Source organism: Sylvia atricapilla, chromosome 13 (assembly GCF_009819655.1).
Source record: "Sylvia atricapilla isolate bSylAtr1 chromosome 13, bSylAtr1.pri, whole genome shotgun sequence".
NCBI classification, from domain to species: domain Eukaryota; kingdom Metazoa; phylum Chordata; class Aves; order Passeriformes; family Sylviidae; genus Sylvia; species Sylvia atricapilla.
Genome location: NC_089152.1, coordinates 15,232,725 through 15,258,989, shown reverse-complemented (window position 1 = coordinate 15,258,989; position 26,265 = coordinate 15,232,725). Strand labels below are relative to the sequence as shown.

Genomic DNA, 26,265 nt, shown 5'->3' with positions numbered 1-26,265 from the left:
ATTTTTAATATCACTGGCAAATTCATTATGTGCAATTTCAAGTCTGGGCAATTTCTGCCTTCCTCATCCCCTCACCTTCTCTTTCTCCCTTTTTGTGTTAAATTCCCTTTCACCAGTGTTCTGAATACGAACAAAAACTTTAAAGAAGGATAAAGATAAGGGCTAGTCCTGCATTAGTTCTCACTTATCAGACATCCAAAGGATTTAGGTTATGAAAGGGGATGAGAGAAGCTGTGGTTTGCTCTCACAGCACTCAGCTTTACACCATCAGCAGCATCTGCAGCACAGTGCACTCTCTAAAATGGACTGGGGCATGAAATCATGCCAGGCTGAATGATCCCACTTAGACAATGATGTTTGCAGAATAAAATAAAAGTGGTATATGTGAAAACAGAGGAAAAAGTGAACGGCATTGTCTGCCAACAGCAATAAAATGGGACCTTTGAGCAAGGAGGTGCACTTGTTTTGAAAAGTACACTTGGATTTGCTTTATCTTCTCTATCTCCAAGTCCAAGAGCAAGATGCTCCCTCCTGGGCTGCTGAAGAGCATGAAATGTATGCAGGTGCCAGTGAATTGTTTTCCTCCTCACTATTAAATCAAACTTTTCTGCTGCAATCAGTGAGGCAACACCTCTAAATTGTGGAACCCAGATTGTGCCCTAAAATCTGTTCTTTCATTGAACACACACCCTCAGACTTCACAAAAAATCCCAGGGTCTATAATGCAATATAATATACTTTCTATTAATGAGGGAAGATCTTGACCTTGCAGCTGAAATTGAGTGCTGCATGTGTCATTTTCTGTCTAAAAATGTGTCCATTTTTCTGCAGTCTTCACCACTATGCTGTAGCAGGCCTTTACTGATGTTACACTGCACATGAGCTGTTCCTTTTTCATGACCAAAATCATGCTTTTTAATATGGTGAGGCTCCAAACCCCAGCAGTTTGTTTGTCAGGTCCTGGCCTTCAACTCTCACCCCTAAACCATGGCCCTTGCTGTGAACTCTGCTTGGCTCTTAGCTGGAACCATGACCATGGTGCACCAGCAGCCAGGGGCCAGTTCTTCTCACCCTATTGAACACATCAGACCTGGCTCCAAAATCTGGAGAGACCTGGTGGTTTTACCCTTTCCCTTGTGGCTGCATCATCGGGGAACCCAGACTCTCCCTCTTCCTTAGATCTCACAGCTGACAGACCATGTATTCCTGATCTAGGGTTCTCCATTAAAGCACATTTCCACCCAAACTGTTGCTTTGTGTAGGAGGTATTTCTACTGTGGAGGCCAAGTCCAGAGCAGTTATATAATAATCACTTGCAGTATGGACCTTTATGGGTGCCATAAGGCCACAAAGCAAACATGAGCAGTTTCCTGCTTCAAAGATATAGCAGTGATGGATTTTGGCAGTTTAGGTAGGTGCCTGTGTTATTTCCATGTCCTGGAGAAGCTCAGGTAAGCAACATGAGTGCCTGGAAAGCTTAAAGAAAGTTACACAGATGTTGGATGAACATGCAGCTCCCAGAGTCAGCAGGGCTGCAGAGTGACAGGGTGACTGCAGCAGCTGCCTGGGGCATCATCCAGCCGTCAGAGAATCACACACAATGTGCTGAGCTGGAAGGGACACACAAGGATCATGGAGTCCAGCTCCTGTCCCTGCACAGAACCATCAAGAGTCATGCCTTGTGCTTGAGAGGGCTGCACACACCCCACAGCTGGAATGTGTACACCTTGTGTAAAGGGTGACAGGGGAAGAACTCCATAGCAGTAAGTGATTCAGAGTCACAGAATGTCAAGGGGTTGGGATGGAGCATCTCCGTTCCAAAACCCTGCCACGGGCAGAGGCACCTTGCACTAGGACAGGCTGCTCCAGGCCTTACAGAACCTGGCTGTGAACACTGCCAGCGACGGAGCAGCCACGACCTCCCAGGGCAGCCTGTGCCGGTGTCCCAGCACTCTCTCTCTCCACCACGCTGGATTTTACCACTGCCTTACGAGACACCCGGGGTAGCAGCAACTCCTGCAGGCCCCCGAACGGGGCGTTCAGTTCCCACGGGGCTCTGAGGCCAAACTGTGGCAATCCTGTGCTCCGGCAGCCGGCCCCGCCCGCCGCAGGCCCCGCGTTTGCCCGTTCCCTGGGGCAGGCCCGGGCCGGGCAGGACGGCCCCGGCGGGCCGGTGACCTGCCCTCGACAGCGCGGCCGTGCCGGGGCTGCGCGGTGCTGCGGGCCGGCCACCACCGCCCGGGGCCGGCCACCACCGCCCGGGGCCGGCCACCATCGCCCCGGGACCGGCCACCACCGCCCGGGGCCGGCCACCATCGCCCTAAATCGGCCACCACCGCCCTGACTTGGCCACCACCGCCCGGGGCCGGCCACCATCGCCCCGGAGCCGGCCACCACCGCCCCGGAGCCGGCCACCACTGCTCCGGCCCGGCCGCCACCGCCCGGGGCCAGCCACCACCGCTCCGGCCCGGCCACCATCGCCCTGACTCGGCCGCCACCGCCCGGGGCCGGCCGTCACCGCGGGCCGGGCCGCTTGTTCCCTCCGCGCCGCCGTACGCGGCCGCTCCCGCCCCTCACGGCCCGGCCCGGCCCGCCGGGGCCGCCGCCCGCCCAAGGAGCCGCTGGGCCGGCCCGGGGAGGCGGAGGGAGCCGCGGGGGCTCCATGCGGGGCGGCGGCGGCCCCAGCCCGGGCCTGCCCAGGCCGCTGGCTCCTCCCTTGGGGAAGGAGGGTGCGCCGGGGCCGCCCCCGCGGTGTGACGGGGAGCGCAGCCCGAGCGGCCGCGGGCGCCGGGCCTGAGCCGGCGGGTGTCGGTACCACCTCCGGGGCCCGGCCCGGCCCGGCCCGCCCGTCGGCGGCCACAATGTTCTCCCTCAAGCAGCCCAAACCCACCTTCAAGTCGTACCTTCTGCCTCAGGTAACCGCCTTTTACTGCCATTGCCGACCTGCCCTGCCTGCCCTGCCTGCCCCGGGCCGTCCGTGTCCCTGGCCGAGGTGCCGCCCCGGGGCTGTGCCCGCCGGCCCGGGGCTGTGCCCGCTGGCCCGGGGCTGTGCCCGCTGGGGCCCGGGGCTGTGCCGGACTGTGCCCGGGGGCTGTGCCCGCTGGCCCGGGGCTGTGCCGGACTGTGCCCGGGGCTGTGCCCGCCGGCCCGGGGCTGTGCCGGACTGTGTCCGGGGCTGTGCCCGCTGGCCCGGGGCTGTGCCCTCTGGCCCGGGGCTGTGCCCGCTGGCCCGGGGCTGTGCCCGCTGGCCCGGGGGCTGTGCCCTCTGGCCCGGGGCTGTGCCCGCTGGCCCCGGGGCTGTGCCCGCTGGCCCGGGGGCTGTGCCCGCTGGCCCGGGGCTGTGCCCGCCGGCCCGGGGCTGTGCCCGCTGGCCCGGGGGCTGTGCCCGCTGGCCGGGGGCTGTCGCTGGCGGCGAACAGCGCCTGGTGCCGCTGTCCCGGGGGTGGCCGACAGCACCTGTGGAGGGGCTGCCGGGCCCCGAGCCCTCCGGGAAACAAAAGCTGCGCAGCCGGTTCGGGGGCAGCCCCTCGGCCTCCGGGTCTCCGCGTCGCACACGGGCAGAGCCCGCTCTGTGCTCGGGGAGCAGGGCTTCTATCGAAGTGAAGTCTTGTGTTCGTTAAAATCTCCCCGTGCCAGATTATTTTGGAAAGTTGTGAGTTGCGCTTCAGGTGTTCGGGCTCGCTTTGCTCTCAGCGCTGGGCGGGATGAGGAGAAAGCAGCGGGCGCTGCTCTGCTGTGCACATAATTCACTTGCAGCCATCGTTTCACGTGTCTGATGGCATAAATAAGAAAATCAAGTATATTTATCAATTATATATAGCGCATATAGTACTGAGTGTGTTGAGAGCCACCAGGATTTTTTGTGTCATCTGGTTGTGCACTTGACAGAAAGTGATATTTTTTTACTTTAGACCAGACAGGACCTCTTCAGGCAGCGTGTTTGACATGTTGACTAATTTTTGTTTTTTCACAATTTTTTAGTAAAATGAGATGTCGATGTAATGCAGTTCTGGATATTCCTAGTCGTGGGAAATGGTTATATTCCTATCATTGTAGGAACCATGGGTTCTTTCACAAAAAGTTCCAGTCTTTTTATAGAAGGCTTTAATTTTTAAGGTTTGAAACTGAAGTGCAGGTAGGCATATGTGTGTTCTAGGCCTTGAAATCTTTCCTATGTTGGAAAGTTGTGCATGTTAGAAGTTAGCAGAGAAGGGTTTTTTGGGTATCTATACCTGTAAAACTTGCTGAAGATCTCGAGCTATTATGGAATGTCAAGCCAAATTGGGTTTTATTCATCCTGTGACTTGTGGTAGTTTGGGTTACCCAATTTGTTGAACATGAATATTTTAAATATTTTATTATTCTTTTGTTACTAATCTCAAACGCCCTCAAATTTGTTTAAAACTCTTGCTACGATTGGATTCTAGCTCCTTAAAATGAACTTTTTAAGTTAAAACAACTTTCTCTTCTTCACAAGCAGATCAGGCTTGCATCTGGCAGTAAAGTTCTGAGCCTTTAGTAAATACTCTCTTTTTTTTTTCTTCAGGCTGACGACAATGTAGCGTCAGAACCAAGGATTAAAAAACTGGAACCAGTACTTTTACCAGGTAGGCATGAATCAGGAATTTGACAAATACCTCTGTTGGTCTTGGCTTTGGTATATTTTAATCTTAGCATTGCTCATGGAGGAAGTATTGCCTTGAGTAGGAAAAGGTAATATTTGTGTCTGTAGAAACTTATTCTAACCCACCTGAAACACTAAATAAATACATAGGCAATTTTGCCTGTGTGATGCTTTACTGCTTCTAGAATAATGTCTTATTTTATTGTGAGTATTGGAAATTAAACCACTGTTAAGTGTTTTTACACTCTTGACACTCTTTGGAAGGCTACTGGTTATTACACTTTCATCAGATAGTCAGATATTTACCTGTGTGCAGAACCCAGTACCAAAGCTTGTGTCAGAGCCTTCCTTTGTTTTAAAGGAAAATAGTCACAGAATTTCCAGTATTGTGGGTATGATTGACTTCTGTATTGGCAAACTTCTAATGCCATCTTTATTCATTTACTCTTATTGATTATGGTGCTGTTAGGTAAGTTTGAAATAAGTGTTTTCAGACCTCTACAGAAGAACCTTTTTAGGGTGTGGGTGAAAGAGAGAGATTATTTTATTACTGTTCGTCATTACATATTTATAAATGTAGGGCATTAACGACATCCATATTTTAAATAAGAAATAATCTCTGGTAAATGTCATTTTGATCAGTGAGGGTTTCTAAAAGCCTTTTTTCAGATATAGAAGGAACAATCTACTGTTCTCAAGATTGCTTTCATTGCAAACTGTACATCACAGTAATGAATTTGGCTTGCAGTTTCTAAGGATAATTTGGAGTTTAAAACAATGTCATACTACAGCTTTTTCTCAGCATTCAGAATATATATTTAAAATACAAATTTACACACACACTGATATAAGTATAAACAACCCTAAAAAATTATTTCTGTCACTGCTTTACATTGGCCTGTTGCTAATTAAGCAGTACTAATTGATATGTGATATGGTCCAGTGAAGTATGTAAGAGGCTGAAATGCTGTGTAAGAGGTTCAACTGAAAGTGTAAATAACAACTTCCTGACATTCTTAATGAAACAAAAGAATGCAGAGTTTGCTTGAGGCATAAATATCTTAAAATACATTGCTGAGGTTGCTTGATATTTGAAATAGTTATATTTTTATGCTTGCAAAACTTCTGCTTACCACTTGGCATCTCAGTGATTCTGTTGCAGTTGATATTCATCCAAGGCCTTTGACTCACAAGGAAGTGACTGCATGTTCTTCTCTGAGACATTCCACAGCAAATGCAAGGCAGTACGAGAGTGCTCTGCTCAAAATGTAGCACATCTTGCCTTTGCTGTGGGACCTGGCCATGAGCAGTTACAAAAAGTAATTTCTGTGCTGACACTTCTTGCAGTGTGGCTCATTATCTATTTGTGAAACCCCCAAATACTCATAAAATGGTACTGACTTGGTTTGTTTTTCTCACCAGGCTTGTATTTATTCCCTCTTTGCATTATTTTCCTTGTGTGCACTCTCTTTGAAGTCAGCATTTCATGGCTTTTGGGACATTTGTAGTAAGTTGCCCCAAGTTATGTAGAAGCCACGGTGTGATCTACCACAAACTTAAAATTTCCACCTCCATATCATTCTAAGGTATTACTTTGAATTATTTCACAATAAAATTCACTGCTCTGTATAGCCACAGAGTAGCTCTGACAAAGTCTGTTCATGACTCTGTATGAGAGTTGGGAGGGTGTTAGAAGTGACTTATTTAAAATTACTTAAATGCAAGTCTTCCTGTTTGAAGTTAAGCACCGGCCTAAATGCATTTTTTTTGTTTCTGTCATCAGCCGTGCTGTAGGAAAGTGCATAAACAAGTACACATTGTACTGTTGGATAGACTGGCTTTTGGATTTGTCATAACCCAAGTTACTGGCCAAATTCCAGCTCATTTAATTATATTAAGGCTGACTTGCACTTCCTTGTAAATACAGTTTCAGTATGGCATTCCTAATATCCTATCCTTAACAGTTGTGTGAAATGCTTTTGCTCTCAGGAGCAGAGATAAACCTGAGTGGCTGAATATTTGTTATGCTTTTTTAAGTAGTGGAGTTTTTAAGGAGTTCTTTTGGAATTAAGTTACATTAGCACAAATGAGTACTGGCTTTAGTAATCTTCAAAACCTGCAAATGGTTGTATTAAGCTTTTGATTCCTAAAACGTAGTGACTCTGAGGGGGTGGCTTGCTTACTAATTCCAAAGGAGCTAAATACCCTGCTGTCTAACTTGTATTTGTGTGCAGTGGAGGTTAGGACAAGGAGTGACAGTCTAGGAAATAATACATCTGGTTAGAAAATGAAGTGATTAAAAAAAAAGAATTGGAATCAACTTTCAACCTGTAGTTTGTTTTAAAAGTTTCCTCTGGAGTCTAGAGCCCACCATGTCATCAGAATTTGGAGCAAAAGCCTGTGTTCTCGTCAGACTGTATGTGCTGAGGGTGTTTATTGGGAAAAGGAACAAGTGTCATTTAAAACAAGTAGAAACCTTGGTTGTAAGGGGCAACACTGATACTGCAGTAGAGAAAAGCAAGTAATTTTCTAGCATTTGGCATCATTGCAAAACACATGATATAGATTTGAGGTGGAGTTATAAAAATGTTTTGTTTTTCTTTCTGCAGCTCTATTTTCCTAGTGTTAGCTCTGTCAGTGAGAGTTTCTGCAGAATTAGTTAAGAGTTGGCCTCTGTAACAGTTTCACTTTGTTCCCCGTTGTTTGTGTGCATCGCTGGTTTTATAAGCATGTCAAAGAGGAAAATTACAGAAATAGCAGTAGTCTACCAGTGAGTCTGTTAAAGTACCTTGCCTGGCTGGTAGGAAATTAGTCTGTGTACCTTAAGGGAGTGCAGAGCTCAGGTTTTTAAGCCTGAGGGTGTGTTTTGTTCTGGTGATCAGCTGTAGCAAATTTCCACAACTGTGTCTGTCGCCTTTTCAAGTCATCAACTTGAACATTCAAAAAGCTGTCCAGCAGAAGTGGACTGTGACTGCAGAGTCTCCATGATGTGAATGGCAGAGAGGTGTGGAAAAGTGCAGTACAGGGATGGACAATGGACCAGTCCAGTGTCTGTACTGGAACCAGTGCCACACTGTGGTTTAGGCAAGACCAGGCTCTGAGATCCTCCCTGTTGCTCACACAGGCCATTGTGGAGCAGATTATGTAACCAGTGTGAGGAAAGGACTGTTCCTCCCCAATCTAAATGTCCACTTGACTTAGTTAAATTGTTTCTCACTATGGTAATTTGCTAGTAGATTAAGATAGTAGCTGTTACCTGTAAGTTTTTACAAAACGGCTAGAAATGGTTATAAAATTACAGTCTAAACTGAGTTAGACTAGTATTTTTTTATCTTTAAGGCTTGCTCATGCTGAGGCAAGTGAAAGGGGCAGTGGTGGTGAGGGGCTGCTGAAAGCAGTTGTGCGCAGGCTGTTGTGCCTGTGTAAGGTTCACGGGTGACCCTCAGAGCTGTGACAGTGTGGTGACAGCCCCAGTGGGTGCCCGGCAGGGCACAGGGCCAGCCGGGCGGGGCAGGTGTCACCTCTGGCTGCCGTGGCCGCGGGGACACCGAGGGACAGGGCAGCAGGGCACAGGCCTCACTCCCAGCTGCTCCCACTCTGGGAGTGCAGCACGGGCACTTTCCTCCCCAGGACCCTCATGGGGACACCCAGTGAGGAGCGACAGGATACAGGAGCAGTGCTGCTGCCATGGTCAGTTCCTCTTGCTGGATGTCTTACCTGAATCTATGCAGCTGCTTTCTGTAGCTGTGTGAACGTTTATCACCCACAGCTTCACATGGTAACATGTTCCACAGTTTAATTACATGCTGTTGCAACTCCTTTTAATTGTTTTCTCTGAAATGACCACCATCCAGTTCCTTTGGATAAATAATCCTAGTTCTTGTAGGATACAGCAAACATCAAGCCAATATTCCTCCATTTCATGCAAGTTGTGATTTTCAGACGTGTATTATATGTCCACTTTATTTTGCTTCTCTTTAGCTTAATTGTCTCGGTACAAAAAAAATGAAGTTTCCCATATCTGTAATAATTCTTTTGATTAATCTTGATTAATTCTTGAGCATTTTTTGTTTGTGCTGAGTTCCTGTTTTTTGCTGAGGTGGAATTTTGTATCATATTCAAGATTTTTGCCATTGGATATATTCGGCTTTTATTTAATAATGCTGATTGACTTTGCCACCTGCTTTTTTGATTTTTATTGGCTTTTTTTATATATGTGCCTTTAGAAAGGCAAGTGACTGTAGAAATTTAATTTTGGGAGGTTTTTAAGACCGTATCATGGAAAGATTTAATCTTTTAGAAGAGTCTGTTTCTCTCGCAAGTTAGCTCCCAGCTTTTTTGGATTTTTTTCTGCTTTCTGCAATTCCTTATTACATTGAGTCATGTGTTCCAGAGCAGCTGCAACACATCATGTGATAGGAGAGGGAAATCCACTGTTCACTGAGGCACCCTTGAGCATTAGTGCCCCAGGTACGGTCTATTCTCCGTGCTTTGGAGCCGTGCAGCTCTTCTCAGCGCTTTGGTGGCCGGGCTGTGTGAGCCCGGCCTGAGGACGGTAATGAGTAACCCCGAGATGTCTCGGCCCTGCCCCGCTTGGCTCTCAGCAGTTTGCCTGAATGCCTCCGAGGTGAGCTGGGCTTGTTTAGCCGGCACAAGTGCCGCGCTGTCACTGCTGGTGCCTTTTGCTGTGGATATTTGTGGATGCTCAGGAAGGCATTGCCTGCTCTGTTCGGTGTGTGCGTGTTGCTGGTGAGTAGCGACAGCCTCAGTGCTCGGAGCACCTGAGCAGAACTTGCCTGGGGCAGCTCCTCGCTGCTCCAAAGCGCTCCGAGCTGGTGATTCTCATTTCCAGAGCCGTGCAGTGCTGGCCAAGGCTCGCTCCCTCCTTTGCAGCTGAGGAAGGCATCATACTGCAGGGTTAGGGGTTTTGTTCCCTGCTTCAAGTTCGTTTATTTGAAACTGAAATGTTACTGTGAAAATTCATTTGTTTGTTTTTAAAAGTAATATGTGATATAAAAAAGGAAGCAAAAAAGCTTTGTAGCTGCAACTTGTTTTCAGGAATCGGTGTCATACAAAAGGATGAAATTATTTTAATAATTTTCATGTTTTCAACGTTTAAGAATGGCCAGATTAGAATATCAGATTGGCAGTTTAGAAAATAATGCAATTCCCTAAATCTTTTTTAAAGTAGAGAATTCAAATTTTTTTTGTCGTCTATACAAAGATTGCCAGAAGTTTTATATAAGTTATGAGAGTTTTGAATTCTGGATTCGAAATCTGGAGCAACAGGTTTCTGCAGACCAGCTTTTCAGAATGCAAGAAGTTTAAAACGGAACCAAACATTCGACTTAGATTTAGAACAAGATGTTGCTTACAGTAAGTATATGCTAAGTACTCTTTTCTGTTACAGCTTTTTTGTTTGTTTGGCTCAAAATAAATTTTCAGGCGTGGTTTGGGTTCAGTTAACTGCTTGTTCTGTGTTTGGGTTTGATTTTTTTAAGGATTGGCAGGACATAAGTACAGCCAAGGCGGTCTGCATGCAGAATCTAAGTACCAGATACAATCTTAGAAGTAGATTTTACTGGATGGAGTAATTTTGTCTTGCCTTTGTTATAAAAGGCATTTCTTAAAGCTTCTGACTAGCATTATATTTTAGTATTTGTAAACATCTGCAAAAATAATTGCTTATATGCAACAGATTAGCCATTGGCCAATGTGGGAATAATTCCTTGAAGCTAGAAGGATGATCCTGTTTTAAAATTAAGTATTTTAATGTTTTTACATATGCATTTTGCAAAGAAGTTACAAAGTAATTGATTTCTGCCTACTCTGCCCCACGTGTGTTTGATGCTACAAGCCATTAAAATCTAGTAGATTCTGAATTGTCATCTGTCCAAGCTACTGGGGGTTTTGTCTCATGGCAATTATGTTTTCTCCCAATGAAGCAAGTCTTCAGTGAACTGATTCCAAACTAATTTCTAAACAAATGTTTCTGTGTTTATTTATTTGGTAAGGCAAACCTGTATACTTTAACGAAGACTTGGTAGTACATAAGAAGTTGGCATCTGTAACTTGTATTGGTAACATAGTTATAAAAGAACAAGCTGAAAACCTCAGTCTTCTCAAATTGTTCCTGATTATATTGTTTAGGCAAAGTCAGGGTTTGGGAATCTGTAGTTTATGTAGCCAGACACAGTCTCTCCTCACTGGCTTGTCTGTTGTTAATGTTACAGAACTCTGCCCAAATCATTGCTAAAACTCTTTGTTGGAGGGGTTCTGGTGATAAGAGTTTATTTTAATTTGGCCCAGCTATACATACAGATGCCAATGGGAGCTGTTTATTATTCTATTTTTCTCACACACAAGTGCATTCTTATTAACTACTTCAGGTTCTTTGTGCAGCCAAAGAACAAGGCCAGATCAGAGCTAATTCAGGTGAAATTTGAACTGACAAAAAAGGAACTAAAATAATCCATTTTTGACTGGATCAGTTCTCTGATGTGACTAACAAAGTCTGTCATAAATGGCAGTGCCAGCACAAAGCTTGAGGTGGAAGTGAATGTTGAATATGGAACTGTTTCTACTTTAGCAGTAATACAAGTTTCTGGAATAAAGCAACTCTGTAAGCAGTTTTTAAATTTGCTGCAATGTTTTGTTTTCAATCTGTTTAATATTGAGAGCTTTGCTCCTGATGGATGTTCTGTTCTGAACTCCTGACTTTTGTTGCCTCCTCTACATTCTTGTGTCTTTAATTGCAGTTCTGAGATGTAGGGGAAGCTTTTGTGGAGCATCCCATCCTAGTTCAGAAAAGCAATTATATTCTCAGACAAACAGGTTTGTCTGGGGTTTGTGGGGGTTTTGTTTTTGGTGGTGGTTTTTGTTTGTTTGTTTTTTGTTGTTGTTGTTATTTGGTCTTGGGTTTGTTTTGTTTTTTGGGTTTTTCCCCCAGTGTTCGTAAAGATTAGCCATTAGTGGGCAAATACTGATTTCAGTCTTGTTATTTTGCATGGGAAACTTTGCATGGGAAACATGGAGATGATCTTTGAAGACTTACCAAGGAGCCTTTTTTTTTTTTTTTTGCTACTTTTTCCTTTACTGGTCATTTAAAAATTTATCTAAGATCTTTTCTCTTAGCACACTAGATAAACTAAAATATTAATATATCATATTTTAATAACCATTTTCTAATAAGCCTGGCAAAGCAAGCTCTTTTGGTACTGTGCATTTATAGCACACCACTCTCCAAGCAGTGGTCAGAGTTGTTCTTTGGTAGAAATCTCAGGTTCTCCTATTAAAAATTAATGCAAATTGTTTTTCTTTCTCCAATAATCACAGCATTGAGCTGTCCTTTTGGAACAACCTTGTAAGAGCTCATGAAAATCAGAAAATAGATGAAAGACAATTATTTCATGAGCTTACAAATACTTTTTTTTCTTAAGTTTGGAAGTGCCTGAGCACACTGAACAGAAGATTCATTTAGAAGTGGATTAGAGACATTAACATCTAAATGCTTGGCGCATACTAATAAACTGATACAATTTTGGTATTCTCTCCACAAGAGAGCAGATAAAGGCACAAAAATGTTGTAGATTTCAGTTACTTATTAATGAAGTTTTGATTGGAAATTCTTTCTTGGGAATTTCCAAAAGTTAATTATTTGCCAAATATTTTACAAGTGAACTCATTATCGTGCATTCTTAATGGTTAAATGGCTACTTGAATTAACTTGAGCTTTTCTATTGTGAACTTCTGTGTTTCACATAAACAAGCTGTTTTTCTGTTGTCTTACTTGGGTATAATCACTATCAACATTGTAAATGAGAAACAGGAGTTCAGTTTCCTAAGTGCATTCAGGTGCTAGCTTTTTATGAATTTAGGTAGAAATTTCATGACTGCACAAAGTACTTAATAACCTCTCTTATGCTTATGTCTATCTGACATTAAACATCCACAGGGCTTCAATGCTCATTAAAGAAAGTTTATGCTGATAAATCCATTCTTGTGTTTCTAGTACAGCATTGGGAAAGTTCCCACAGCAGCACGTAAGGTACCTGCAAACTCACAGAGCTTGTAGGATTTGCATTATTAATTTATGGAGTATGATCTCAGCCATCCATTGCCTCCAGCAAGTACCAGATTTTTATTGTGATAAAAAAAATGCTGCCTATTCACATTTGAAGATGTGTATATATGTGTGTGTGCTATGCTCCATCTGTCTGTATATGTATTGATCTGTGTATGTGTCTGTGTATATAAAACACTGCTCAATTCCTTTAGTTGTGCAGCATTGCAGTGCTCAGTCAGTATTGTTATTTGTTGAAAACTGCCCAGTTTGTATCACCTCCTGCATTAATAGGGTTGTGCTCCTTGATGCTACTCCAATCAGCCTTCTTCCCTGAAAAGTTACAAATTACTACCTTTCTAAAATAAACGAACAAACGAAAATTAACCTTGATCCTGTGAGGCAGGGCACCAAAAGTTACAAAAACATTATAGTGCCAACGGTTTTATTTTAGGAGGTTAGTGGCTGGGGATTGTGTTGCAGATTTTGCGGAACCAAATTGCCGCCAGGCCTGGTGCAGGGTGCAGCGGCTGGGGCTGGGCAGGGCACAGCTGTGCTGCCCAGTGCTCCCTCCTGCTCATCCCTGTGCTCAGCAGGGTCACTCCTGCCCCTCTCCCTGCTCCCACGCGTTCCAGGCTCTGCCCTCTGCTGCTTGTTTGGATTGCAGTGGGTTATGCATTATGGTGGATTAGATACATACCATGAATTCTCTTAACTTCCAAAATGTGAACCAGTCAGATTGCATGTGCCTTTGGGAGATTTAGGAGAATTTTTCTGAAGTTTAACAGTTTTTGAGGTTGTGTGTTAGGTGGAGGGTGTGTTAGCTAGATAGATCCTTCAGTGACTCCTGTTATTTTTGTGATTCGTGTATTCAATGTAGAAATGTTTTTATTAAAAATGATTAGGTTTTCTATGTAAGGGTGGCAACCTGTAGTTTCTCTTCTGGTTTCCTGTCAAAATTTAAACAAACTGCTCTTGTCTCCTGAGATCATTCTTTGACTCTTGGAGTCACATGGAAGTGTTGACTGCTGTTCTGTGTCTGGAACAGTTTGTGACTGTTTACTGGAAAAAAGCAGCAGCTACATTGTAGAAATGTGCAGTGTAGTATCTCTGAATAGCTCTGTTGTCTTGTATCGGAGAAGTCACCTACTCGACTACAAACACGAGAAGGGTTCCTTGTGCAAGTCCTGCTTATTACTCACGTTGTTTATTTACTTTCCTAAATTTTAATTTTGAAAGGTCTGCTCCTTTTGATATTGCTGATTATAGATGTCCAAATGAGGGATAAACGATAGGAGTCGCGTTAAATTCCAAACCTGCATGTCAAAAAAAAAAAAAAAAAAAATCAATTTCTAGAGGTGTTTGGAAACTACATCTACTAAATTTGCAAACTTTCACATGCTTTGCCTGAAGTTGGTGTGCACAGATTCTCTGTCCTGCCACACCTTAATCCTTAGGTCCAGTTCTGTGTTAGGGCTGTAAACCTGAGGACACAAGATAAGCTAGGCCAGAAAATCCAGAATGTGCTTGTGTTGGATGAAATGAAACAAAATGCAGTTGCACTAAAATAGGATTAGAATTAACATGTTGCAGTGTAGCCATACAATTATGAGGGATAAAGGAGGGAAGTAAAAAGGACTGGCTTTGGAAAGAGAATGATGTAGCAGGCATGTTTTGGACTGCAATAAATTCAAATTGAAGATGTGTGAATGTACTTAGTTTCTTTACTGTTTGGTTGCATCAAAGTAATGAAGTACTGAAATAGTAATTTTTAATAATTTGATAATAGTAATTTGTTTTTAAAAGTGTCTCTTATGTGATAGTAAAAATGGTTACACTTGGTAACAGATAAGTGAATGTTACCAAAAAAAGCTATGGAAGTTGCATTTCATTTCATGGTGTGTTTAACTCTCCATATTTTTTTTATTAGAAATGCAGTGATGCACTGGCAATACAGAGAGAGGGAAGAATAAAAGTTACTTTTAGTTACTTCAGTTTGTGAGGAGGTTGTTTTTCTTCATACACAGGAGGTGACTTAGAACTTCACATTGAATAGTTGGAGATTTAATACCAACACTGAGGAGAAATTGCTTCAATAAATGGTTTGGGCTTTTGCAGTTGTTTAAGTAAATGGATTATTTGAAGAAATGCTGGGCATTAAGAAGTTTCAGGTCAGACCATGCTATATACTGAAACATTTTCATTACAATGTTTAACAGAAGTAGGGCTTGTCATTCTCATGTACCCCATTATAAGACATTGTTTTCAACTGCTGTGGACTTGGATGGACTTTTAACTGTTTGTATTGAAGCTGTCAGAATCAGATTTTTTATTTTCATGTTCAAAAGCTTCGTTAAGCACAGTTTAGCACTGTTTGAGGAAAGACTTCAAAGCTCCAGGAGATTTGTTTATAGACATTTTCACAGTTCCTGCCATTTCTGGCATGGAATATTCATGTATATGATAACACAGGTCAATGAAACTTGTCTCCTCACATCTTCAAACAGTCCCAGAACACAGATCACAATTCTGGCAGCTCAAGGCTACAGACTTAGACCAAGGCATTTTTACAGCTGAACAACTGAGCCAAAGGCAGAGATACTGCTGCTGCTGCTTTTAGTGACTTCCAGGCAGATCCCTGATCATATCAGGGGCAGGAGATCCAGCAGGACCAGTAGGGCAGCTGGGTGGAATAGCTCAGGATGAGGAGCGTGTGCAGGGGCTGGGCCTAGAGACAGCCAAAGGTGCATTTCTCTCGTGTCTGGGACACTAAGGGCAATCCTTTCAAGGTGTTCTTACTGCAGTGATAACCCCCTGAGAAAAGACCTGCTCTACAGCACAGATAAATGGGGAATTCATTCCAGGCTGTGGTTACACTCCTTGGACATACAGTAACTGATTCCTGCCAGTCCAGCTGCCCCAAGAGCTGCTGTTTCCATGCAAAGCATGACTGTGAGATGGCATTTCAGGCAACAGGGACTCAACATGCCAAACCTATTACGAGCAAATTAGGCTCCAGCAATCTTTAGTCCTTAGTTTCTTCTAAGCAAAATCTCAGAGCCAATATGGAATTACACTTTCCTTGGAACACACTTGTACTCCCACGCTATTTATGGTAGACAGCAGCAGCAGGAGGTGGTTGATCTGATGACAGAAGTGAAAGCCCTGTACAGGAATAAAAGGAATTACCAAGTTGGATTACTGAAGGAGAAGTTACTGTTTAGTTTCCAGAAATCTTGGCTGTGGAACTGAAAAATATCATTCTGTGTAGAGATATACTTCTTCTTTTTAAATGTTCCTCAGTCTCATCTGCCTATATGTTTTTATATTTTATAGCTTATGCCAGACCAATTAGCATAATTTATTTTTTTTCTTCTTTTGGATCTTCTGTTTTATGAAGGAAACCAAGAAAATGTCTCCTTCATTAGACAGTCACAGTAAAAAGTTGGAAATGTGCTTGTGTTCTGTTTTTTGAATTCACCTGAAAATGTCTTTATAAATGCAAAATTTGGTGTGGCCTGATGATTCCAAATTCAGGAAGTTCATAAAACTCTGTGAAGTACTTAGCAATAGCCAGCTAATTTCAGTTTTTAAAATAAATACTAGCTGAAGTACAGGAATGTATGCTTGTTTAAAGAACAGTGTTGATCAAGCCAATGAATTTTTAATAGTGGAGAATTACAGATTTTGATCTCTGGATCTAAGGGAAGTGGTGTGTGGTTTTGTTGGGTTTGTCTGTGGGTTCAGTTTCTTGTGGGGTTTCTTTTTGTTTGTGTTTGAGGTTTGTTTTGGTTTTAAGTTGGTTGGTTGTTTTTGTTGGTTTTGGGTTTTATTTTAACAATGCAGTAGCACAATACTGTCCATTTTGGAATGGTAGTTTTCTCTTTTCCCTGGAATGGTGTTAGTTAAACTCTCTGTTTACCCAGAAGAGGTGGATAACTTGAAACTGGTAAAGAGTTGAGGGTTCCTTGGTACTACAGACTTAGAATTGTTGTACCTACAGGATTTATACAGGCTTCTCCTTTCCCCTCCCTTTCTTCTGTTTTAGGTGAAATTGTGGTGAACGAAGTCAATTTTGTAAGGAAGTGCATTGCAACAGACACAAGCCAGTATGATCTGTGGGGCAAGTTGGTTTGCACGAACTTCAAGATTTCCTTTATCACGGATGACCTGATGCCACTGCAGGTTGGTTATTGCTCACATGGGTGCATCATGAGTGTGATAAGTGAAATTATTCACACAGTCAGTCTGTGTCATATCTGATATAAACAGGTGCCTTCTAAGCAGGCTACAGGATGAGGTTCTGCTGTCCTGTTCTGAATGTGTCGTTACTCCATCCATTCATATCAGAACAAGAGCAAATTTGTACTAAAGTGCATCCAGCTCCATTCACCTCCATGTGTGGAGGCTATCCTGGGAAGTGGTTTTACAAAAGGCAAAGCAGGAATTATGCACAGATGTGTTCCTCCTCCAAGGAGCTCTTCACAAATGTCCCTTGGACTAGACAAGTGTCAGATCAGCAAAACTCTTCATGTGGTGGAGTTTTATTGGTGTTACTGATGGAGGACAAAGCAACCATGAAATGAGTTTTCATTGTAGGTCAAGCAACAAGAAGATGGGAGAAGAACTCTTCTGCTTTCTCAAAGCAGAACTCATAACATTTAAAACCATGATCAGTTTTAGAACAGCATAGCTCACAAAACTGGAAATCCAATCAGTGAGCTGCATGTTGTTTTCAGTAGAGTTTTCACTTCCATTTGGGACTTTTAAAGTAAATGTTCCATTAGCTAAAGATATGTAAAGCTCTGAAAGGAGATAGATGCTTATTCAATAATGGTTAGGAAGTTTGACCAAAGCTACTTCCAAAAGTTAATTTTTGGCACAAAGTAGTTGTCAAAACTTGTCTCTGAAAGTAGATTTTTTTTTCTTTCTGTGCTTACAAAAATAATAATTGGAGATTTCTTATGTTCCATATATATATATATATATATATATATATATGTATGTATATTTTATACTTCAATTTGTATTGAATTCCTAACAGTAATTTTTGGTACTAATCTAGTAAATTCAGTGCAAATAGGGAGGTTATTTTGCATATTCCACTGGGGTTTCTAAACTGCTGGGTGTGGAGTTCAGCAGCCTCTAATTACCTGGGAATAGGCAAGGGTGGTACCTGTCAGAAAAGCCTAGGCATGCCTGATTTTTATCATAATTTCTTCAAAGTTGTGCTGTATATATGGCTGCAAACTGCAGAACTGCAATTAATGGCTGTGAGTTCATGTGTTTCAGAAATTCCATTATAAAAACCTCCTCCTTGGTGAACACGATGTCCCACTCACATGCATTGAGCAGATTGTCACAGGTATGTCAAAAATAGTTAAGTATAATGACAGACTTTGTTCTTATTCAGTACCAAACTTCTACCTGCCTGTTAAGATCTGCAGAATTGTTGACACTTGAGGTTTTATGTCATTAATCTTCTCTGGTTTGAAGTATTTGGTTTATTTAAAATTAGGATAAAAGCCTCAAATGCTGAATTAATCTTGAGATGCCGTGCAGGAGACTTAGTTGGGTTTTTATATTATAGACTTTGTATTTATAACTACCATACTGAATCAACAGGTGCTTTAGGAGAGATGTTATAGCAGTACAAATTTTTGTTAGCAATGTTTTTATATTGAATCATCAGAATCTCTGCCACTGAAATACACTAGATTGCAAAAAGCACAGAGCTTATACAGTTAGACATAGCCAGGATTTCTGACAAGAGAAATTCTGTAGTTTTCAATCCTCTCAAATTCTTAGCAAGTTAATAGCTGGTGATCTCCAAAATGCTGCAAATGGCAATCGACATCTTAATCTGAAGAAACAAAATACTTCTTGTGGAGAATCAGGTCTTGCCTTTTTGGATTCTTTAGACTAACCTAATTGTTAAGAATGTTTATCATCTTGTAATTGTAAAATTACATAAAATAGATGATTTTTCAAATTTTGTTCATGGCATGGGCTGTTAAACACTTGGTTTTCTGTCTGTAGATAATCTAAAATTATTGGTTATGAGTTTTCAATGCCCAAAGTTGTTTGCGATCACTGTGAAAAGATCCATGTGTACCTGAGGAAGAACATGATGAAGAAATGGTATTTTATTTTACAACAAAGAAGTGCTGTTGACCTGTTATATTGTCTTGCACTGGCCCACATTTTATGCCTTTTCTAAAACATGAGGTTTACCCTAAGTTTAGTGAAACATAAGCTTTTACTAACAGGAATTAATAGATTTTCTATCTGAATCAAAATGTGCCAATAAATAAAAAACTTCTGGTAGCAACATTACTATGTCTGTCTGAGTATTGAACAGTCTTGTGTTTCCTTACAGAGCACAGTCAAATAACTTTGTCTTTTCTTTGCAGTGAATGACACCAAGAGGAAGCAGAAGGTCCTTGGTCCCAACCAAAAACTTAAATTTAACCCAACTGAATTAATAATTTATTGCAAAGACTTCCGTATTGTCAGATTTCGTTTTGATGAAGCAGGTCCTGAAAGTGCAAAAAAGGTATTATTGTCTTGCTATGAAGTCATTACATCAACTGTGCTGATAAGAACATTTTGTATTATTATGATAGAGAAGTGGGGAGAAGAATTGCAAATTATTCACATTACAGGGGAATATCTAGACACTTAGAGTCAAATCTATTAGGGGAAAAATTTTAATGTGATGTATTAATTGTTTAGTATCATATAAGATGAAACACTATTTCTTGTCATATCTGTTGTACTTTTAGAAGTTAATACGTTATTAAATAAATATTTTAAGGACTGGAATCAGAATATCGCATTGCAGATGTACAACAGATGTTTGCATTTTTATGGAGAATGTTTCAATCTTTGATACGTTTTCTGAAGGTCCTAAGCCTAATTTACCCAGAAGCTGAGTGTCCTGCCTTAGGGATATCGTTAATGGTGTCACGCAGCCCGTTCTCCGGCAAACTCTTGGAATCACCCTTTTGTCCACTTTCCATGAACCTGGGCTGTCTCTCAACATTTTGTTAGAGAAATGCTCGGCTTGTGCCGGGGCAGTCCTGGGCTCCGTTAGCCCCCGGAGGTTCCCTCGGCTGCCCGAGGCGCGGTCGGTGCCGCGGGGCTGAGCTGTGTGAGCTGCGCTGAGCGGGCTCCTGCCGCTGCCCCGGCTCCCTGCCGCCTTTCCTAAGGAATGACCCACTTTGCTCCCGGAGCTTAACAATTCCCCTTCTCAGTGGGATCAGGGTTCAGTTTAGCGCTCTAAGTCCCGAGGACCATCTGCCCAGCCATAAGTCTGTGTGCAGTTACTGCCTGGAGCTGCTGAACCGGCTGAGCCCCTTTACCCTCCCAGAGGTGTGCGGGCAGGAGCCCATCATGGACCACCCTGCCCTGGCCTTGCCCCTGTTCTGGCTGCCCCCCTGCCTGTGCTGGTTGCAACCTTTAACGTTTGGCAGTCTTTCAGCAATCATTCCCTTTCACAGTTTCTCCAAAATCCCCCTGGAGCAGCCGTCTCCTGCAATATCTTTACAGCAACTGTTTCTAATTGGCTGTCACAGCAGAGCGGAGTGATTAGCCTGGAGGAGGAGAGGATAAACTCAGCATCTCATTAACATTCTTTGTGCTGTATTTTCATATGCAAGAGCAAACAGTGAAACCCTTTTATGAAGGACTTTACATTAGGCTTTTATAATTACATGGTCTTAGGTGGTTTCTTCTGATAGGAAAAACAGCTAGGTCTAGAGAACCAGAGCCTGTGTGATTATAGAGGTTGTGCTGGTGGAGACCAGAAGTGTAACAATTGCCATGTTCAAATACCAGAATTAGTGGAGAGGAAGAAAACTTGTACAGGTATCAGCTATGTGGTTACTGTTGCAGTTTCCATGCATCAGGTAGGTTACTGCAGCTTTGTGTGGGTGTAGCACAGAAGCACTTTTACTGAAGGCAGATCAGGTTCAGCTAATCTAATGTTTCCATAATAACATTATTCTGTTAGCATTAAAATAAGTTTGTCTGTATCAGGATTTTGCTTAAATGATTTTGGGATGCCAGTGAATACATCTAGAGCGGTCTTATGCAGCATATTGAATGAAGTTGTTTTGTTCTCTCTGGCATTTAGCTGGCATGCTGGCACCACAGTATGGAAAGATTTTTATCTGGTTTCTGTTCCTGCCCTTCAGGTAGTACCCATTAGCATGATTGTCCTCATGTTTAAAAACAGAAGACAGTGATCAGGCCTCCTTCAAGTTCTGAAGCGCCTCTTTAATCTATACTTACATCCAGCTGTTTGTACAAGAAAATTTTGGTAGCTGTCTACTTGAAAATAACTCTGTGCATACCTTCTGTAGGAAAGACCAAGACTTAAAGTGTAGCTGAGTTCTGATGTGAGGGGAAGCCTGCTCTTGGGCTGAGGGTGCATTGCTGACTGACTTGGGAGAATGCTGTAGGAGAGGACTGACCATGGAATTGGAGTTCTGGATGGAGGGGCCTGTGGACATCATCACCTGGTCCACCTTTCTCTTCAGACTTGCCAAGATTAGATCAGGCTGTATTTAAAGGTCATCTTAGTAATACACAGGAGGAGCACTCTATAAATAAAGCCTTGGTAGGTCAAAACAAACTATCTACCTACTGAAATATGCATTTCAAAATACAGGAGTATAAATGTCTCTGCTTGCTGCCAGATGACTGCAAATGTTCCGTTTAGAGCAATAGTTATGTATAAACAATACTCATGGCAATTAATGTTTCAAAATGAGCTTTAAATATATGGAATAGCTAGAAGGACAACAGATGCTGACTTTATGCAGTTAAGTAATTTGTTTCATACATAGTTCCTTGCACGTACTGGAAATACTCAGCAGCATCCAGTGACATAAATTGGTGTTGGCAAAGAGAGTGTAATCTGTTCCTAAGGAAGTGTCTCTATTTGCTGAACAGGGCATAAGGGAGAATAACTAATTAAGCTGCCTTACTAGAACAGAGATTACTCCAAGTCTCTCTTTGAGGATCTCAGAAAGATCCTCTTTCCAAGGATCTCTTTGGATGCTGTGAAAAGAAGGATCCAAGTTTGAAAGCAGACTTTCTGACATGGACAATCTGACAGACTTTGCTACATGTAGACACATGGGTAATGTTGGCAGAACTTTCAGAGGTGTTCTTCTTTGTCTTTAAGCAGAAACTTAAAGACTGTGAGAAGACATGCTTTTATTTTCAGGTAAAGTATTATGGAGAAGCTTAAAAATCAGTTCTGTTAGAAAAATACCCTCAGTACTTGTTGCAGCCAATATATGCTAATAAAATACTGTCTCATCGTTAGTCAGCCAGGTAAATATTTTCTTCCTTGTTTTTGTTAGTGGATATTTGGGAAACAAGCGTTAAGGAAAAATAGAAGGAATGGAATTTTGCACTCACCACTGTTTAGCAGTTTAATTTTGTTTTGTCTCTAAAATAAAACGATAGAGTCTCCAAAGGAAGGAAAGCCAGATGGGTGTGGGAGGAAGTGGAGGATGGGGAAGCAAGGGTAAGCAAGTTGGGGAAGTCTTAAGTTAGGCGGTGCAAAAAAAGAAGCGTTTCACATTCCTTGGAGGAAAGGAATTATTTTGTTCCAAAAATGACAGCAAACAGTCAAACTGAAAACTCCTGCTATTTTTTAGGCACTGCAGTATTTGATATTAGACTGAGAAAATAAAATGTAAGAAAAGGTGAGGTTGTAGATCTATTAGGTGATGGCCAGTGCGTTGCCTCACCGTGCACATGGATCCCTGTGCCTCCATGAGTGTATCTCCATTTTCTCATCCCTTTCTCATGTGCAACTCCCTCAATTCTTTTCCTTCAGGAAGCTTTTTTGAATGAGTGTGAGAGCCATTCCAGAATCACATGGTCAATCAAAACAGAAGGAAATTTTTTTTATCTCAAATCTTGTTTCCTGTGCAATCAAAAGTAACCTTTCCTACGTCATAACACTTGGGTTGGAGGGGAACATTTTTTTCCCTAATTGTTATGAACAATAATATGAAACTCTTAAGAGGTTTGGGCAAACGGTCCTGACCCTTTCTAATGTGTTCCTCCTGCCTCCTCAACTCTATTATCTTGTTCTAATTGTTTATACAGATCACAAAATTGGTACTGTTTCAAGGCACTGGGAATGCATAAAATGCTGTCTTTGAAGGGGATGAAGAAAACATTTTTCAGAAGTAAACTTACAGCATCAGAATGGTTTGGGTTGGAAGGGCTTTAAAGCTCATCTCATTCCACTCCCCTGCCATGGGCAGGGACATCTTCCACTACACCAGGTTTTTAAAAGCCCTGTCCTGGTCTTGAACACTTCAGGGATGGCACAGCCACAACTTCCCTGGGCAAAGGTAAAAGGTATTTTTAAAAATACAGATGAATTTTAATAATTCTCTTAATGCTGGATGCTTATTTTCCCACTAGGTTTTCCAGCCTAGGAAAATGAACAAAAACTGTTTGTGGGACTTGATGTAGTCCTGCTTGTGTGACTTTCTACCACAGGTGTCTGCTTGGGATAGGAATTGCAGTAGCAATGGAAAACAGTCTTTTTCCAGAGTTCATAAGCCAGGAAGCCTGGCTTAAGGAAGGAGGGAAAATGTTGGGCTGTGCTAAATTAGCACATCTGAAATGTTGGTGCTCACAGCTTTTCTGCAAGAGCATTAGCAACACTTTGTAGCTCTTGCCCTTGGTAAAATTCCTGTTGAAGAGGAGGGTGTGCCCTGAAAGTGTAATTTATTTTTTCTCAGATCAGTGTTGAGCAGGAGACACTGACATAGGGAAATGGCTTTTGTACTATGAAATAACTACAGCCATTGTGTTTACTGCTTTTAATAAATGAACTTTCCAACAAGCAGCCTATTCTCTTGCTATTTGTCTGAGCCTAAATATCTTCAGCTTTACACAATTGTAAATTGGCAAGAATACCAAACATTTTTGAGTTTGATATGAGAGCGCTTCCTGTAAAACATGTTTGTCTTCCAATTTAGAGCGTTCTGCTTATGGCCATAATCTGCTGAGATCTGTGGAATGTGCTTGTCTTCTGAATCTCTGAGACAATAAAGCTATTATAGGGATTTAGTGAGGAATAAACAGAAAATTAGTATGTCTTTAGTACTTGCTCAGTGTATCTATGAGTGGAATTTTTCTAAAATGTAAAAGAGACAGTAGCAAGATAAATTTTTAAAATAAGAGAAATAGAAGTCTTGAACCTGTGGGTGGACTGTTACACCCATGCAATACATGGTGTGAGTTACATCTATTCCATGGAACACCCAGAGCATTTTCCAGCTCCTACTTTATTTAAAAACACAACTATGGTCTCATATTTTCTGTGGGGAACTAGATCTGGATGGTTACTATCTCCCCCCCACCATTTTATCCCTCTTCACCCAGCACACACATACTCTGTTTTTCAGATGTGGCAATCAAATGACAGAGATTTCAGCTGCTGCCTATTTAAAAATAGGTTTTACTGTATTTCTGTTGTGTTATTTGGCAGCACAGTGGAATTTTTTTCCTGCAGTTTGTCCTGAAGCCTTGAGAGTAGATTAGCATAGTAAAAGGATTTCAATTTTCACTCCATAAATGAAGATGAGGAGTAGCTCTGCTAGAATCAGTTACTGTAGTGAAAAGCTACATAGAAAAATGGAAATCAAAATGTGCATATACACAGATTTTCATTTTGTTTCCTTGTGAATGATAGCCAGAAGTAATCTGTTAGAAGAGGCCAATGTGTTATATTGTTGAATAGCTGGCTGCTTCTGCTTTGGTTCATACACTGAAATCACAAGATTTAGTAAAATGTACATGACTGCCAGTTACATCATTAAAAATTTTATCAAATCCTGGAAATGAGCTCGTAAATGTTCCTTAGGAAATCGTGTTATACTGTCCTTCAGGGACACCTGTACTGTTTGGGGTTTTGGGGGCTGTCACCCCTGGAATGTTCTGTCCTCTATTTTCCTTTGCAGTTTCATTGTAGAACTGAAAGTGTGGGGAGAACAGTTAAAGAAACTGTTGTTCTAAGACTCGACTGGAATTTTTTTGTTGAGGGTTTGTGAAATAACATTTTCAGCTCAAGTTAGTCTACTGTCATTACTGGTTTTATAAACAATCAGGACTGTCCCCATCAAAAGCCAAAGTATATAAAAATACAGTAAAGGTTCCATAACACCATGTATGTTGCATACAAACAATAAAAATACAGCAACTTTCTCCCTGCAGATCTCAGCATAATTGAGCTCTCGAGCTTTGTTCCCCTTGCCCAGTGCTGGTATTCCTTCAGTTCTGTGGTGCAAATCTTTCTGGTATGTCTGTCACAATAAGGACACTTCCCTTCACTAACAGAAAACAATTTCTTGGATGCACAGGATGCTTTTCAAAAATAATATTCAAAACTGCTAAATTCTGAATAAGTTTTGTGTGTTTCTAAATATGAAAAGTCGGGAAGAGGTGAAGGGAAGAAAGAAAATAAAAAGAAAAAAAATGGGTGATAAGAATGTGGGCTTACACTATGTCCCTGGTTAAAAGGTACAATTTAGTAAAATGCAGAAGCAAATACTGAGGGAAAAGGACAAAGTTAAAGACTCCATTCATGTCCTGAAATTTGAAGAATAGCAGCACCAATGTCTGTGATTTTTTTTTCTTCCTGAATTTGATTCTTCTAGACATTAGGGTTTTGTCAAATCTTTTGTATTTATTAGTAAATATCTACCTTCAAAGAGACAGAGACTAGAAATGCTTGATGGAATTTTAAGTCTAGGACCTAATCCTAAATCATGTGCTGCACTCTAAATTTGAATAATCTTAGGGAAAGAACCAGTGAGGGTTTTTTTAAAAGGAAGTCACACATGAAAAACCTCCTGGCCCAACTGGCAACTTTGTAGCCAAAATATCTGTCAAATGCGGTTAAACACTTATATCAGACTTTAGTTCAGGACGTGCCTGAACTGTTAATTGTTCAAAATTGTCCTGGTAAATTTCCATTATGTTATTTCTGTGTTTTCCCCTCTTCCCTAAGCACTGATTGCTGACTGCTATCAAAACAGTGCTAGACTGGATCCTTTAAACTGACCCTGCATGCTCTTAGGTTCTTCTGCTGGATTGATAAGTACTCTTTTCCTTCAAGTACTTAAAATATCAGAGGACTGTTTTTTGGCTTTTTCACAGCTCTGTATATTTGACACCATTACAATAAAGGGCTTTTTTTTTTTTTTTTTCTTTATAGATATATAAATAACGGTAATAAATGTCTCTTTCTAGGTGTGCCTTGCAATAGCTCATTATTCTCAGCCAACGGATCTTCAGCTGCTCTTTGCATTTGAGTATGTTGGGGAAATATATCATAATCCAGGTAAGGATGAAAATACTTGGATTGTCCTTTTTTCCTGTTTTGTAATACGTATTTTTAGTAAGACTTCTGTCCAGAAGCAGTGGCAAAAAGCATTTAAGGCTTTTCTCCAAGGGTAACAAAATCAGCTTGTTCTGCACCCAACCTCTTACTTATGTTTGTAAGTCATTCATTGGGATAGACATTAATGACCAAAAT

At 41.9% G+C, this 26,265-nt stretch overlaps 1 protein-coding gene across 2 annotated transcripts in view; it reads left to right on the top strand.

Annotated features, from left to right (window-relative positions):
• The first annotated feature begins 2,653 nt into the window (after positions 1 to 2,653).
• Positions 2,654 to 26,265, top strand: part of MTMR10 (myotubularin related protein 10) — a 36,519-nt gene continuing 12,907 nt past the window's right edge. Inside the window, exons 1-6 of one of the 2 annotated variants that reach the window (XM_066328562.1) lie at positions 2,654 to 2,915; positions 4,547 to 4,607; positions 16,735 to 16,871; positions 17,979 to 18,051; positions 19,100 to 19,242; positions 25,980 to 26,070. In XM_066328562.1, coding sequence (XP_066184659.1) covers positions 2,862 to 2,915; positions 4,547 to 4,607; positions 16,735 to 16,871; positions 17,979 to 18,051; positions 19,100 to 19,242; positions 25,980 to 26,070 — 559 coding nt within the window. In that variant the 5' untranslated portion in view covers positions 2,654 to 2,861. Of the gene's footprint in view, positions 2,916 to 4,546; positions 4,608 to 8,991; positions 9,095 to 16,734; positions 16,872 to 17,978; positions 18,052 to 19,099; positions 19,243 to 25,979; positions 26,071 to 26,265 lie in introns of those variants that run through there. The other variant, XM_066328563.1, reaches the window with a different exon arrangement.